The 17,383-nt window shown below is 37.2% G+C and overlaps 1 protein-coding gene and 1 long non-coding RNA gene across 4 annotated transcripts in view; one reads left to right on the top strand and one right to left on the bottom strand.

Annotated features, from left to right (window-relative positions):
* Positions 1-1,029: 1,029 nt before the first annotated feature.
* Positions 1,030-17,383, bottom strand: part of LOC121235005 ((S)-ureidoglycine aminohydrolase) — a 26,701-nt gene continuing 10,347 nt past the window's right edge. For 2 of the 3 annotated variants that reach the window (XM_041131187.1, XM_041131186.1), the window contains 7 exons: positions 14,662-14,747; positions 14,369-14,450; positions 13,683-13,739; positions 13,562-13,600; positions 2,459-2,529; positions 1,363-1,416; positions 1,030-1,240 (listed from right to left, as the gene is read on the bottom strand). In XM_041131187.1, coding sequence (XP_040987121.1) covers positions 1,171-1,240; positions 1,363-1,416; positions 2,459-2,529; positions 13,562-13,600; positions 13,683-13,739; positions 14,369-14,450; positions 14,662-14,747 — 459 coding nt within the window. In that variant the 3' untranslated portion in view covers positions 1,030-1,170. The remainder of the gene's footprint in view (positions 1,241-1,362; positions 1,417-2,458; positions 2,530-13,561; positions 13,601-13,682; positions 13,740-14,368; positions 14,451-14,661; positions 14,748-17,383) is intronic. The other variant, XM_041131189.1, reaches the window with a different exon arrangement.
* The window catches only part of LOC121235006, an 18,654-nt gene continuing 17,767 nt past the window's right edge, over positions 16,497-17,383 (top strand). The window contains exon 1 of the long non-coding RNA XR_005934487.1: positions 16,497-16,509. This is a non-coding gene — a long non-coding RNA (uncharacterized LOC121235006). The remainder of the gene's footprint in view (positions 16,510-17,383) is intronic.

The raw sequence follows: 17,383 nt of genomic DNA, 5'->3' as shown, positions 1-17,383 counted from the left end.
TTATTTTATGATTAAAGTATTTCTCATAATCTATTCCTCCCGGCCCCCATTAAATTTGATGTTGGGCTGCTACGATGGATGTTGGGCATGGAAAGGTTTACACTTACACTTGAATGATATGATGATATATGGTACAGTTGATTGATTCAAAGTTTGCGTGAAAGTGAGTCCAAACCTCTGGCTATTCTTCACAAAAAGGATACATGAGAATCAAATCTTCTTAGGTTTTTATATCATAATTTTGTAAAAATCAACTGTACTACATGATTGACCACTACAACAAGTGGGGCTTTTACAATGAGAAAAATCGTAATCTGGTCTACTTTTTGTAGATATAAATTTCGTTAGAAATACTCATTATTTGCAGTGAAATTATCATCGTTGCAAACATTTTCATTGGAAAATATAATACGCTATAACTAATATTAACACTTGAGAAATGTTTGATATATAAAAGAAATTATAAAAAAACTAACTCTATATTGATTTTTCTCCATAATAAACTGATCTTATATTATATATAGTTTGGTTGAACTTTTTCTCTAATTTCTTCAGTTTATCTTGGCTCTTAGAAATTGAATTAATTTTTGTTGTTACCTTTGTGACATTCAGAATCCTGTTACCATGTATGTGTTCAATTCCAGACAAGGGACACGCAATGGAGAACCAAGATGGCTCATTCATGCACCAAGGCTCCCAGCATATACTCCAGTAGAAACCTTACTGTCGAAATAGCATATGAAATGACATTGTGACTGGAAATAATACAGGGAAACCATTTTTTGGGGCAACCGTACCATTGTTTCATGTGTGTAGACCCTCCAAGTGGTTTAAGAATCATTTAGGTTTTTCATAGCTGAGTTCAACATGAACCAGAATTTAAGAAACTAACAGATCAGTGCAAAATCATGTTATACTATATCACAAGTATATGCAGTTTGCTCAGCATTTTTTGTAAACTTTGAAGAGAAAATAGCATTCCTTTAGCAAATCTGTCCCTTTTACTAAGATATCTATTAGATTGGGGGATTTACCACAAATGATGGCTTTTATTTATGTAACTTAGCATGCATGGCATGTGGTAGTTGTAATTCGCACATTTATATCATAGATAAATCAGTTGTCTGGGTCATTCAATTGCATCCATGTTTATACTTCACTGGCATAAGATTACAATGGATTCCTATTTACATCTTTGTACAGAAGATATCGTGACCGAGTTTTACCAAGCGCAGCATACCTGAAAAGGTTGCCAAAGATGTCATTGCCTAATTCATCTGAACCATATTGGAGAAAGATGCAAGACAGTTCCACACATTACCATTTTCTACATACAGAAAAGGGATCATATTTCTCACTTACCATTGAGGCACAAATGGTGCCATCCAAATGACATCACCAGCTTGAATTGGATACCTATTAATGAAAAGGAAAAATCTAATTATAAGCGATTCTGCGCACTAATATTCGCACCCATTCAATATGATTGGTCAGAAAGTAGATTTTATTGAAAACAGTGTTAATTTAAATTTAGAATATGAAGATAACAACATTAGTACGCAGATTGGTACGCAAACTTACTTGTACATAGCAAAACTCTAATGAAAAATTAACAGAGGATGCAATTAGAAAGATTTAGGCTTGGTCTGTTTTCATGAACCATTTCAACTCATCTAATCATTACAACTTTCCCAAACAAAATACAAAAAACAATTCAACTTTTTCAAATTCTAAAACAAAAATTATATTAAAAAATTATATTCTAATAATATTTTATTCAATTTTCAACTTTCATCTCATCTCATCTCATCTAACCAAACGAGGGCTTAATGAGTAACAGTGGATGGTAGAACTCAAAAGAACAGATAGAATGCAGACATAAGTAATAGCTCTAATCTAATCAAGACGTAAAATATAGCTATAAGCAAACCCAATAACAGTCATAGACTGGCAATACAACATCCCTTAAAAATTTAGGAACTCGTTAAATAGGGTAAAAAAGCAAAAGTGCAGGTGAGACTCAAACAATCTGAGAAGATATTTCTGTGAAGATTCTGTTTGCCATCACCAGCATGGGACTATTAATATTCTAATGAATCGCCCATACATGCAACAACCAAATAAAGTCTCTCCCATTAAAACTGTAACATCAAAACAATGAGCATGACACTCCTTGCATACACTGACACCACCCGGTTCAATGCAAGCAGAATTGGCACCACATGATACTCCAAGGTAAGGTGTAAAGATAAGGGAGGCATCCTAATGAATCATATGTGGAAAGGTGATGTCGTAATCCGATATACAATGCAATTCATCTTGACTATATCAACATCTGGTATACAATATTATCATCAAATAGTTGTTATCTGTTAAGAGTATTATATATGGCATCTTCAGGAAAAATATACAGATCCTAACACAGTCTCAGCTCTTGGGAACTTTGGGAAGCTCTTACCAGTTATCACCCAAGCGATAAATGCCCTGTCCCTCTAAAAGCAACAAACCATGCTGATTGTAATGAAACTCCTGTAAAAGCAAACAGGCCAAGCACATAATTTTTTGAATGCCCAAAACTTTAACAAGAAAGCATCCTAAAGAAGCTGGACACGAACATAACTACCAAAACTATAATTCACTTCATCGCGCACCCTCAAAATTTTATTTAAAAAAAGGATCTGAATATTCGTCTCTTAAGCTTCATTAAATTTGTTTCTTTTACTGCATCACCAAACTTTAGCTTAAAATAATCTTCGCCCCTAGTGGATTGCACCAAGGGGAAACTAACACTAGCACTCAAGCATTTCCGAAAACTCTCCCCCACTCACACACACACACACACAAAACAAAAAACTTTGACATCTATAAAATCTCATCTCCCCACTGCTACTTGTCAGCTCACCACCCTGCTCCACCACCCCACAGAAAAATGACACCCAGCAGTGTCATGCTGCCCATTACAGAAAGAAATCAAGAATTCATAAGACCTCAATCTTGGTCCACCATTCATATTGTTGTCCTGGGTAACAAAACTGATGCAGAACAAGATGCACAGTCTTAACCTTACAAGCACTCTAGCAACATATGGTGGATAGCAAATAAAAAAAAAAAAAGGAACAGATACAAGCACTCAAGCCTCATACATCACTAATGCATAGGTGTCACTCTTGTATATGTCCAGCGTACTTGGGCTATGCCAATCAATCTCATCAATAAGATTTTTGTTTTACCGATAAAAAAAACTATTAAACATGTTAACGTAAAATATATTCTGTTGGCATATTCAATGTCAAAATTTTTCCAATTGAATTTTAATTAGGTTGGATAAATTCCAATTTGAAGTCAGAACAGAAATTGCAAAAATTAAGAGGTCGCTAGTGTGACATACCAGTTTTGATTTTAGGGTATATAAGTAATTTTTCCTAGTAATCTTATATTTTTAGAATTTATATTTTTATTATGATTATAGTTTTATCAGAATTTATATATACTTTATCTTTATATTTTCTATTATAGTTGCGATTTATGATTTGTTAGAGTTTTGTTTTAGTAAGGATTTCTAAAGTGTATCAGATTTTGTTACTACGGTTTTGTTTTGAAATTTAAAGTTTAAATTTTTGTTCTAGTCACCGAACCTCATCACATTGTTAGCCTCTGTTTGAAAACTTCAAACCACCCAACCCGTATGTTTCTCTCGGTGATTTTGTTTGTTTTGCTAACGTCCTAGTGGAACACCAACTCTATTGCCGTGTATTCCTCTACTCATGCACGTCTACACTCTCAATCACTCTGCACGTCTCTATCCTTCTAGAACTCTCCATATATTTTTTTCCTCTATTTAGCTACCATTATAAATATCGCTTACCTCGTACGAGAGGAGTATCTCGTGAGCCACTCCGTAGCATCTGTTTCTGAAACACCCAGAGTACCAAAACACTGCCGTTTAAGCCTTAGATTCTTCCAACCGCCGCCGACCACCATAGGACATCAGAGCACCACCCGTGGAACCAGAAACTGCCGACCAGCTCAGCCCCAGCACACCCACTCCATTCCGGTAAGATCTCGACCACCGCAGCCTTGATTTTGATTTCGGTAGTTCTCGGCTAACTCTCTCTCTTTCTCTCACTCGGTGCCGACCACCATAGGTAACCTCAGTCGCGCCGCCGGTCACTCCCAGCCACCAGCGTCGCCATCGCCTCAGCCCTCCCTCGGTGAGCCACCATCGCAGATCCTCTCTCTCTCTCTCGAACTCTCTGTTTCTTGTGTTTAAGCAGTGGGTTTCGGGTTTTGTTGAACCCGTGGGTTCTCTTGATGGGCTTTGGGCCCTAGGCCTTGCAAGAGTGTTGAGCTCATTTTTTTTGTTGGGCTCATGTAATATAGTTTTATGTTATGGGCCAAATTGTATGTTTTTACAGAAATTATTCTAATTATTTAAATGAACTTGTATTTTAATTTGTAATTGATTTTATTTTATTAGCAGTTTATTAATTTTATTGTACTTTACATTTTTTTAAAAAAGTCAGTTTTCTTAAATAAATATAGTAGTCAAAGGTTATTTTATAAGGATGTTTGCAAATACTTTGTTAATATTCTTTTGTCTATTTAGTATAATTTAATAAATTTATTATGTTAAGAATTTAATAAAATTGTGATGTTAAGAATATTTAATAGAAATTATTAGGTTTCTTATAAGATTTAATAATTATGTTAGGAAATGAAACTTAGATTAAGAATTTATGTTTAAGAATTATTTAAAATAATTTGAGTATTCATCTAAATTATAAATAAGTATTTTAAGTAATTTAAATATCAGGACTTATTGAATTATTTAACACTATCTTTTAGATTGTAGATTTAATTAAGTAAGATATTAGTACGTGTTTCCAAACCAATTTAGTGATAGTTATTATTTCATATAGGTCTCAAGTTACGAAGTATTATTCAAGAAGACACGCAGCGAGGTAAGTAAATTTGATCATAAATTAGGATCATCACAGTTAGCTTATATGTATGTATTATCCAAGCCAGTTCATTGATAGCCACTATTTATGAACCGCTCATGTCATATGCAAGCATGTCATCTAGCATAGCATACGACCATGTCATTCCGCATCATGTTTAAATTCAGAATTTATGATTATGTATGTAGTATGTCATGCATCTCATGTGTATAAGATACGTAAGCCATCTTAAATTCAAGTGTAAGATAATATCAGATCAGTTAATAAGATGGCCATTCAGATGCATGGTACCAATGCAGTTCAGTTCAGGGTGGTGTGCAAGCCATGAACTCAATCGTGGTCCACCATAGTATGCTAGAATACTATCAGCAGTTCCCCTTGCTGCAGCGGGATGTGGGGCTGGTGCACAACCTTGCACACAGAGTTAAGTGTGTTGGCCAGTCAGATAAATCAGTTAAATCAGTGAGATCAGTCTGTTAATTCAGTTAAGACAGTCATACATAGCATAAGCATCAGCATGAACAATCATGAATTTTTTTTTTAGCTCAGCATGAAAGTTGTTATGAAAATCTTATGTTTATTACGTTTACGTTGTGATAAATTTCTTACTGAGTCATCGACTCATTTTAGTTTATTTTCATGTTTTTAACCACCCAGGTGAAGATGATGATTACGAGCAGGCAGGCCAGGAGTAGAAGGAGCATTTATTTTTTTTAGTTCAGACTTTCTAAAATAAACATGTTTTTTTTATGACATGAATTTATTTCAGTTTATTTCATTTAATGTTTTGGAAGACAGTTTTATTAGACATTTTTCCGCATAATAAAAGTTCAGTTTTTTTTTAAATTATGAAATTATGGGATCTATTACCGGATTATTTTTATGAAAAATACGTGGCACTCCTAGCCTACGGGAAGGGGGTGTTACAATTTGGTATCAGAGCCAGGTTGATTCTGTAGACTTTTCAAAAAAAAAAAAAAATTTGTAAATTTTTAGTTAAAGTTCCTAGGATGCTCCTAGCCTGCTCGCGAGTAATCCAGGTTTGTTTACGGTTGAATACATTATAGTTTTTACTAGTTAGAACCATCAGTGTAGGATTGTTTCATTGTCATTATTTTTTTTTACGTAGATCATGGCCCCCGGCACTAGAAATCACCCAAACCGAGAGGGATCCTCTGGATCTAATCAGAATGATACTCCGGACCCTCTTGTTGCGGCTGCTACCCAATTCTTCCAGTCAATGGTTAGCGGCCAATTTATGGCGCCTAGAGCTCCACAGGCCGGTTGTACCTTGGAGCAATTTTCCCGCCAGCATCCCCCTACTTTCGATGGCAGACTGAATTCCTTGGATGCGGAAAGCTGGATTGAGCGTTTGGAGCAGATTTTCGAAGCGCCCTACTGCACGGATGATCAGAAGGTGAAATATGCCACTTACCATTTGACTGACATGGCAAACAAGTGGTGGAAGTCAACTCGAGTTTTAGTGCAGCTGGAATTAGGGGAAGCAGTCCCCATTACTTGGGATCATTTCAAGAGGATCTTTCTAGATCACTTTTTCCCACGGACCCTTCGGGAGTCGAGAGCTCGCGAATTTATGGACCTTACTCAAGGAATGATGACGGTAGCACAGTATGCTACGAAATTCATGGAGCTTTCTCGTTTCGCCAGTTACTTAATTCCTGATGAGGAAAAGAAAGCTGAGAAATTCGAGCGCGGACTGGATCGTAGGATTCGAGAACGTGTGCGTACTCTCAGGATTCGGAGTTTCACGGAGCTAGTCACCCGAGCTACCATTGCTGAAGAAGACCTCCAAGAGAGCTTTGAGTACAACAATCAAAGGAAGCGCCAGCAACAGCAACAACTCCAGACAGTGTCGCATAAGGACAAGAGGCCTCACATCGAGAATCGTCAAAGGCCACCACCAGCAGGGCAAACTTACCCCACGTGTGCAACATGTGGAAAGCGACATTTGGGAAAGTGTATGTATGGCCAGAATGTGTGCTTCAAGTGCGGGAAGCCTAACCATCTAGCTCGGGACTGCCCAATTAAGAAACCTGGGGAACCAGGTAGGAGTGGAGGACAGAAGATGCAAGCTACGGCAAGAGTTTATACCCTCACCCCTGTTGATGCTGAGGCATCAAATGATGTAGTCACAGGTACCTTTCGTTTTTCCTAAATTTAGATATCTTTTTAGAATGATGAATAAATTGCATGATCCTGATAGCTCTAAGTTGTTATGACATTCATCTAGGCACATTATCATTGTTTTCACGTCATGCCTCCATTTTATTCGACTCTGGTGCTACTCATTCTTTCATTTCAAACCATTATGCACCTTTGACTGAGAAGATACCGAAACCACTAGAACCTAGCATGTCTGTTGCTACGCCCTCGGGAGAGTACATTATTTGTGATTCTGTACTAATTGGATGTCTGAAAGAGATTCAAGGGAGAATTCTACCTGCGGACTTGATCGTATTTGATATGTCCGGATTTGACGTGATTCTGGGAATGGACTGGTTATCCCGGAACCATGCCTGTGTGGATTGCTTTAATAAGAGAGTAGTCTTTAAATCCACAGATGGGGAGGAGTTTAGTTTTCAGTCAGTACGAGGAAGTTCCCCTCCTCGTGTAATCTCAGCTTTGCAGGCCACCCGACTTTTGAGACAAGGGTGCACGGGATTTCTAGCAAGTTTGATCGTACCACCAGAAGATGGACTCAAGATTGAAGACATAAGCGTGGTTAGAGATTTTAAAGACGTATTTCCTGAAGATCTTCCAGGGTTACCACAGGATAGAGAAGTGGAGTTCGCGATTGATCTCACTCCAGGAACAGTGCCTATATCTAAAGCACCCTACCGTATGGCTCCAGTTGAGTTAAGGGAACTCAAGGATCAATTGCAAGAGTTACTAGAGAAAGGTTTCATACGCCCCAGTGTTTCTCCATGGGGTGCTCCAGTACTTTTCGTGAAGAAGAAGGATGGGTCTATGCGTTTATGTATTGACTACAGGGAGTTGAATAAAGTAACTATTAAGAACAGATACCCTCTACCCCGGATTGATGACTTATTTGATCAACTTCAGGGAGCCCAAGTCTTTTCTAAGATAGATTTGCGATCCGGTTATCACCAGTTGAAAGTTAAGGAGACAGATGTGCAGAAGACAACCTTCCGGACACAGTATGGACACTATGAATTCCTTGTTATGCCGTTTGGTCTAACTAATGCCCCCGCAGCCTTCATGGATCTTATGAATAGGGTATTTAAGGATTATCTGGACCAGTTTGTGATAGTTTTTATCGATGATATTCTTATTTATTCTCGGAGTAGCGCTGAGCATGAGGAACATTTGAGGATTGCCCTTCAAACACTAAGAGAAAAGAAGTTGTATGCAAAATTTAAGAAATGTGAGTTTTGGTTACAAGAGATTTCCTTTTTGGGACACGTGGTATCAGCAAAAGGAATTTCAGTGGACCCAGCAAAGGTTGAGGCAGTAGTAAAGTGGGCAAAGCCTGGTAATGTCAGTGAGGTACGAAGTTTCTTAGGCCTCGCTGGTTACTATAGAAGATTTATAGAAGGCTTTTCAAGTATTGCAGCTCCAATGACAAAGTTGACAAGAAAGGATGAGAAGTTCCTATGGACAGGTGAGTGTGAGGACAGCTTCCAAGAATTGAAGAAAAGATTAGTGTCAGCACCAGTTCTTACAGTTCCTTCGGGAGATGGAGGATTTGTTATATACAGTGATGCTTCACTAAAGGGATTAGGTTGTGTTTTAATGCAGAATGGGAAGGTTATTTCATACGCTTCCCGACAACTAAAGAGTTATGAGCAGAATTACCCAACCCATGATCTGGAACTTGCAGCAGTGGTTTTTGCCTTGAAGATATGGAGACATTATCTTTATGGTGAAAAGTGCGAGATTTATACCGATCATAAGAGTCTGAAATATTTCTTCACGCAGAAAGAATTGAATATGAGACAACGGAGGTGGTTGGAACTTCTGAAGGACTATGACTGTAATATTAACTACCATCCTGGTAAAGCAAACGTCGTAGCAGATGCACTTAGTCGGAAGTCATCCTCTGGCACCCTGGCTACGATGTTCACTCCTCAGAGGCATATTCTACTAGACATGGAGCGAGCTGGCATTGAGGTAATTCAGGACACTCAAGCTAAGATGAATAGCTTGACACTAGGTTCAACATTGATAGATCAAATTAAGGACGCCCAAGCAAGTGATACAGAATTGATGAAGATTAAAGAAGAGATAGCAGAGGGTAAGAGACCTGATTTTCTAATGTCAGATGATGGCACTTTGAGATTTAGAGGAAGATTATGTGTACCCAAAGATAGAGTAATCAAAGATTTGATCTTGAGAGAAGCTCATCGTTCACTCTACACAGTTCATCCGGGGAGCACCAAGATGTATCGAGATCTGAAACAACACTTTTGGTGGTGTGGGATGAAGCGAGAGATAGTGGCATATGTAGCACAGTGTCTGACATGTCAACAAGTCAAGGCAGAGCATCAGAGACCCTCGGGTACACTGCAGCCACTCCCTATACCAGTGTGGACTTGGGATGAGATTGGGATGGACTTTGTTTCAGGGTTTCCAAAAGCATTAGGAGGTCAAGATGCAGCATGGGTGATTGTTGATCGACTATCAAAATCAGCCCATTTTATTCCCATTCAGATGACGTACTCTATGGATAGACTGGCAGAATTGTACGTTAGAGAGATTGTCAGATTACATGGGATTCCATCTAAGATCATCTCTGACAGAGATACCCGCTTCACTTCGGTTTTCTGGAGGAAGGTACAGAAGGAGTTGGGAACTCATTTGACCTACAGCACGGCTTTTCATCCTCAGACAGATGGTCAATCAGAGAGGACGATTCAGATCCTAGAAGACATGCTTAGAGCGTGCGTGATGGAATTTAAGGGTAGTTGGATTAAGTATCTACTCCCTTATTGAGTTCGCTTATAACAACAGTTATCAGGAAAGTATTCAGGCAGCACCGTATGAAGTTCTCTATGGGCGTAAGTGTAGGTCACCACTCTACTGGGATGAAGTAGGAGAAAGGAGGATTTTGGGACAAGAAATTATACAAGACATGTGTGAGAAAATATCAATTATCAGAAAGAAGCTCGCCATAGCACAAGAGCGACAGAAGAAATATGCCAACCAGAGACGACGAGAACTAGAGTTTGATACAGAAGATAAAGTATTCTTGAAAGTTGCACCGATGAAAGGGGTAATGCGTTTTGGTAAAAAGGGGAAGCTAAGCCCGAGGTACATAGGCCCCTTTGAGATCTTAGAAAGAATAGGTGTTGCAGCCTACAGACTGGCACTTCCACCTCACTTATCGACAGTGCATAACGTGTTTCATGTCTCTATGCTACGGAAGTATGTCCTCGATCCTGCGCATGTTTTGGAGTATGAGCCACTTCAGATTCGTGACGACCTCAGCTATGAAGAAGTTCCAGTGAGAATATTAGCACAGAAGGCCCAAGTGCTGCGACGCAGAACCATTCCAATGGTTAAAGTACTTTGGAGTCACCACAGCGAGAAAGAAGCTACTTGGGAAAACGAAGAAGACATGAGAGAGAAGTACCCCGACTTATTTAAATCAAGGTACGTTTCATCTCGAGGTCGAGATTTTCTTTTAGGGGGGGAGATTTGTGACATACCAGTTTTGATTTTAGGGTATATAAGTAATTTTTCCTAGTAATCTTATATTTTTAGAATTTATATTTTTATTATGATTATAGTTTTATCAGAATTTATATGTACTTTATCTTTATATTTTCTATTATAGTTGCGATTTATGATTTGTTAGAGTTTTGTTTTAGTAAGGATTTCTAAAGTGTATCAGATTTTGTTACTACGGTTTTGTTTTGAAATTTAAAGTTTAAATTTTTGTTCTAGTCACCGAACCTCATCACATTGTTAGCCTCTGTTTGAAAACTTCAAACCACCCAACCCGTATGTTTCTCTCGGTGATTTTGTTTGTTTTGCTAACGTCCTAGTGGAACACCAACTCTATTGCCGTGTATTCCTCTACTCATGCACGTCTACACTCTCAATCACTCTGCACGTCTCTATCCTTCTAGAACTCTCCATATATTTTTTTCCTCTATTTAGCTACCATTATAAATATCGCTTACCTCGTACGAGAGGAGTATCTCGTGAGCCACTCCGTAGCATCTGTTTCTGAAACACCCAGAGTACCAAAACACTGCCGTTTAAGCCTTAGATTCTTCCAACCGCCGTCGACCACCATAGGACATCAGAGCACCACCCGTGGAACCAGAAACTGCCGACCAGCTCAGCCCCAGCACACCCACTCCATTCCGGTAAGATCTCGACCGCCGCAGCCTTGATTTTGATTTCGGTAGTTCTCGGCTAACTCTCTCTCTTTCTCTCACTCGGTGCCGACCACCATAGGTAACCTCAGTCGCGCCGCCGGTCACTCCCTGCCACCAGCGTCGCCATCGCCTCAGCCCTCCCTCGGTGAGCCACCATCGCAGATCCTCTCTCTCTCTCTCGAACTCTCTGTTTCTTGTGTTTAAGCAGTGGGTTTCGGGTTTTGTTGAACCCGTGGGTTCTCTTGATGGGCTTTGGGCCCTAGGCCTTGCACGAGTGTTGAGCTCATTTTTTTTGTTGGGCTCATGTAATATAGTTTTATGTTATGGGCCAAATTGTATGTTTTTACAGAAATTATTCTAATTATTTAAATGAACTTGTATTTTAATTTGTAATTGATTTTATTTTATTAGCAGTTTATTAATTTTATTGTACTTTACATTTTTTTTAAAAAGTCAGTTTTCTTAAATAAATATAGTAGTCAAAGGTTATTTTATAAGGATGTTTGCAAATACTTTGTTAATATTCTTTTGTCTATTTAGTATAATTTAATAAATTTATTATGTTAAGAATTTAATAAAATTGTGATGTTAAGAATATTTAATAGAAATTATTAGGTTTCTTATAAGATTTAATAATTATGTTAGGAAATGAAACTTAGATTAAGAATTTATGTTTAAGAATTATTTAAAATAATTTGAGTATTCATCTAAATTATAAATAAGTATTTTAAGTAATTTAAATATCAGGACTTATTGAATTATTTAACACTATCTTTTAGATTGTAGATTTAATTAAGTAAGATATTAGTACGTGTTTCCAAACCAATTTAGTGATAGTTATTATTTCATATAGGTCTCAAGTTACGAAGTATTATTCAAGAAGACACGCAGCGAGGTAAGTAAATTTGATCATAAATTAGGATCATCACAGTTAGCTTATATGTATGTATTATCCAAGCCAGTTCATTGATAGCCACTATTTATGAACCGCTCATGTCATATGCAAGCATGTCATCTAGCATAGCATACGACCATGTCATTCCGCATCATGTTTAAATTCAGAATTTATGATTATGTATGTAGTATGTCATGCATCTCATGTGTATAAGATACGTAAGCCATCTTAAATTCAAGTGTAAGATAATATCAGATCAGTTAATAAGATGGTCATTCAGATGCATGGTACCAATGCAGTTCAGTTCAGGGTGGTGTGCAAGCCATGAACTCAGTCGTGGTCCACCATAGTATACTAGAATACTATCAGCAGTTCCCCTTGCTGCAGCGGGATGTGGGGCTGGTGCACAACCTTGCACACAGGGTTAAGTGTGTTGGCCAGTCAGATAAATCAGTTAAATCAGTGAGATCAGTCTGTTAATTCAGTTAAGACAGTCATACATAGCATAAGCATCAGCATGAACAATCATGAATTTTTTTTTAGCTCAGCATGAAAGTTGTTATGAAAATCTTATGTTTATTACGTTTACGTTGTGATAAATTTCTTACTGAGTCATCGACTCATTTTAGTTTATTTTCATGTTTTTAACCACCCAAGTGAAGATGATGATTACGAGCAGGCAGGCCAGGAGTAGAAGGAGCATTTATTTTTTTTAGTTCAGACTTTCTAAAATAAACATGTTTTTTTTATGACATGAATTTATTTCAGTTTATTTCATTTAATGTTTTGGAAGACAGTTTTATTAGACATTTTTCCGCATAATAAAAGTTCAGTTTTTTTTTAAATTATGAAATTATGGGATCTATTACCGGATTATTTTTATGGAAAATACGTGGCACTCCTAGCCTACGGGAAGGGGGTGTTACAGCTAGACTTCGCTAGAGCCCTGTGAGACAGATGTGAGATCCTGACAGTCTAACTAAAAATCCAGCAAGTTTGCCAGACCTCTTATTGAGTAAACTTGTGCTTTTTAGTTTGCTAGATGAGCATGAGACTCACAATCGAGCAAACTTGTCAGAATTCAATTTTTTAAAGGTTTCTGAATCCTGTTTTAACCCTATTTTCAGTTGTACCTATATACATCCTTATAAACAAATTTTTTTTTTTTTGTGTTGGGCTTTGTGGGCATTACTTCCTTATATCCTTGAGACCTTTTAGAGAGAGAAAACACTTTGAGATTGTCTTCAAACCAAATAGTGTTCTCTCCTTATAACAGACCACCGATATATAGAAATTCCATTTAAAATGGGCTCCACCAGCAAGAAAGAGTAGAATACCTTCACATTAAGAAATTCTCCAGGTTGAAAATCCATAATCTGCAGGCAAAGGTGTATAAATGTTACCTTTCTGAAAAGTAAGAAGCCACATCCAATAAAACCATGATTGGCCTGAGCTTACATGGATATTGAAGTCATATGCGAGCGATGTGGGAAGAAGCTTCCTAAGTTCAAACACCTGATATCAGGTAAGAAAAAGTTACACCCAAAATTTATAACGTTGATCAAACCTATCATCTTAAGTACCAGCCTTTAGAAAGTAAACAATAAAAAAAAGATTCCAGAAATCATGGTTAGAATATAAATTAGATTAATAAATCAACTCAAACTTTTAGGAAAATTGGTGATTTATCATGTTATTAGAACCAGAGATCCAGAATTTGACCCTTGACTCCACATTTTATTCCCGTGTCAATTAAAACATTCAATTTGATGGGTCCACTTATTAATGGGGAGTCTAGCCCACACATGAAGCCGCATCAAAATATAAATTAGATAATAAAATGCACCTATTTCCATCAACTCAAGCTTTTGGGACAATGGTGATTTAACAATCATCTTATACAATGATCATGTACAATAGAGTATTTGTCGTAATGTAGAAATGCAAGGAGCAAGAAAAGAGTAGAAGATATGGTTGAGACTTGTTCCTTGTCAATATGCATCAAGGAATTGCTCCGACAAAACCAATAACAGCTTTGCAATAAGTACTTTTTTTAGCCAACAGAAAATACTGGTATACAGAAAAAACAGAGACTTCCAATCTTTCTAGAATATTAACTGCTTATAACAAAATGCAAAGCTTACTTCTCCTGGAGTTTCAAGGAGTGGCTGCTTTTCTGTTGAACTGATGATTGGCTCAGCGACATAATTTTCCAGAGATGCATACCTAATGGCAAATATGAAATTTGATAATTAAACACAAATATAGTTTATGGAAATGATGTTTCAACAACAGAGCAACATTAACTGATAAAAAGAAGTTCTTAGTAGTATCTATGCCATGTAAGTGTACTTTAGAGCAAACTCATATGCCCATAAGATAAAACATCTGGATGAATGACAAAGTATCCAGTCAATTATAAGACATGGACGCATACCTTCGCTCAAAGACCACAAGTGTAGCAGATGCATCACACTTAACTGAATGTTGAAAATTAGGAGGCAGATAAGCATATGAATCCACCTACATCTCAAATAGAAATGAAATTAGAATTTCTTACAGTCTTAATCAATGATCCTCAATAGTCTCACTGCATGCCTCGTGCAAAAGCAGATATGATAAAAAAAAAAAAAAAAAAAAAAAAAAAGCAAACACTTTCATTCAAATCATTTTTGTATATTGAGAAGCCGATAAAAAAAAACAGTTCAGTGTATTACTAAGGTGATTACTATATATTCATCCCTCAAAGGAATCAAACAATAACTTTTCATCGTCCAGCTCAAGCACAGAAGAGCCAAATGGATCTCTCTTTCTATGTATGTCAGTATGTGAACATGTATAGGTATGTATGTATGAATGTGTAAGCATATATATATATATAGACATAAATATAGAAATATACCTTAGATACACAAAGCCATCAGCCGACTTAAATTGATTGCTCCGAAATGAGGATCTAGAGTATAAATTCTGACGAAGTTACAGTTTTTAAATTTGTTTAAATTCACAATTTAGGGCCGCAAGTGAGCATAGTGCTCAAATACTTTACTATTATATAACATGAAGAGTCATCTAAGCCTACAAAGCTTCGTTTATGTTTTCAAGAGTTCTAATTGAGCATTTGCAAAGAATATCATTATTTGGCCATTTGTTCCTTAATTATGCTTTCTCATTGCTTCGGTGCTCTCTCCCTTTTTTTCTTTGTGTTCTTTCTTTTTAAAAATTTCTCTTTTTGAGCAATTCAAAATCCCATGAGCTCTAAAATTTTGTTTCAAGCATAGGTTCCGTTAGCCAAGATGGAAAAGGTTTGCAAACATAAACGGCATTTTAAATGTTTGAAATTGCTTAACAACTTCTTTTTATTCCTTTTATATTTTATAATCAGTGCAGAAATTGCTTAAAAACAAAAACAAAGGATTTTGATGACAAAGATAGCACTGCAAAAACCTCTTCCAAAACCCATACATTATTCTGAATGGCATATCAATTACAGTGATAAGTTTGTACTAGGTAAGTCCGGATAAGGAAGAGTTTTCTGACTTTATTTTTTATCAGGAATTATTGGACTTGCCTTTGGTGGGGAGGTGCTTTCACGTGGCCCAACAACCGCATTCAGTCGAGCTTGGATAGATTTCTTGTTTCCCCTTCTTGGTTCTTTTCTAGAGTGTGCCAAAAAAGAATGCATAGGGTTTATTCAAATCATTTTCCTATCATTTTGGATTGTGGGAGTATTCATAGGGGTCGTAGGTATTTCAAGTTTGAAAATATGTGGTTAAAAGCTGAAGGTTTTGTGGATATGATGAGACAATGGTGGTCATCTTACCAATTTATTGGTACCCTGAGTTCTATATTGGCCAATAAGCTTAAGGCCCCGTTTGGATTCAAAGATAAGTTAAAATGGTTTTAGATGAGTTGAATAAAATATTATTAGAATATTATTTTTAATATTATTATTGTTTTGGGATTTGGAAAAATTGAATTGTTTATTATATTTTATGTGAGAATTTGGAAAAATTGTAATGATGAGATAAGATGAATTGAGGTAAGTTTCGAATCCTAACAAGGCCTAAAGCTTTAAAGAATGATATGAAGAAGTGGAATGTGGAAGTTTTTAGGAATGTCGATAGTCAAAGGAAGCATCTCTTTGAGGAGTTGCATAGGTTAGATGGGAGGGCCAAGATTGGGTTTTATCGAAGGAGGAGATGAGAAGAAAAAATTCAGTGACAACTGATCTTGAAAAGTGATTTTGCTGGAGGAGATTTCATGGAGGCAGAAATCTCAAGCTGTGGTTGAATGAAGGTGTGATCAATGCACAAAGTATTTTCATCGGTTAGCCAATTCTCATCATAGGAACAATGCTAGTGAGATGCTCCACTCAAATGGTGGTGTTATTGATGATCGAGCTGATATTAAGATCCTTGGGGTTCCTTACTATGAAACAATTTCATCGGAATAGCACTTGTGGAGGCCAAAACTTGATGGACTAGCTTTTGAGTCTATTCATATTCCGAGTGCAAATTGGTTGGAGAGATCGTTGAAGGAGGAGGAGGTGCACCTTGTGGTTAAAGGGATGGCAAGAGACAAAGCCCTTGGGCCAGATGGTTTCTCTATGGCATTTTTTCAGGAATGTTAGGATCTTTTAAAGGGAAACATCATGAGCGTTTTTCATGAGTTCTTTGCCTATAAAAAGTTTGAGAAATGTCTCAATACAACTTTCCTAGCACTCATTCCTAGAAGGGTGGGGGCGACGGATGTCAAGGATTTTTGTCCTATTAGCCTTATAAAGGGGGTATACATGACTATCTCCAAAGTACTTGTTAACCATATGAGTACAGTTATGGATAACATAATTTCGAAACCTCAAAATACTTTCTTTAGGAGGGGGGTTGACCCCTAGACGCAGCCCCCGCATCCCATGGGCGGGGCCGGACACCTCAGCTGTCCCCGTCCCCTCGCCCCCCCCCCCCCCCGGTCCACCACCACCCACGAAAAAACATACAATAATTCAAACAAAGTTCCAAAACCATCTCAACAATGAACAAAGTTACAAAACCAACTCAAATCCACAACAAATTCACATAAAAAACCAAAACTAGCAAAAAGAGAAAACATAACAAATTACATATGCCGAAGATTCATATCAGAGGAAAGAAAAAAAG

This window comes from Juglans microcarpa x Juglans regia, chromosome 6D, assembly GCF_004785595.1.
Source record: "Juglans microcarpa x Juglans regia isolate MS1-56 chromosome 6D, Jm3101_v1.0, whole genome shotgun sequence".
Classification (NCBI taxonomy): Eukaryota; Viridiplantae; Streptophyta; class Magnoliopsida; order Fagales; family Juglandaceae; genus Juglans; species Juglans microcarpa x Juglans regia.
Note: the sequence above shows the minus strand (reverse complement) of the source record. Positions and strands in the feature narration are given on the sequence as shown.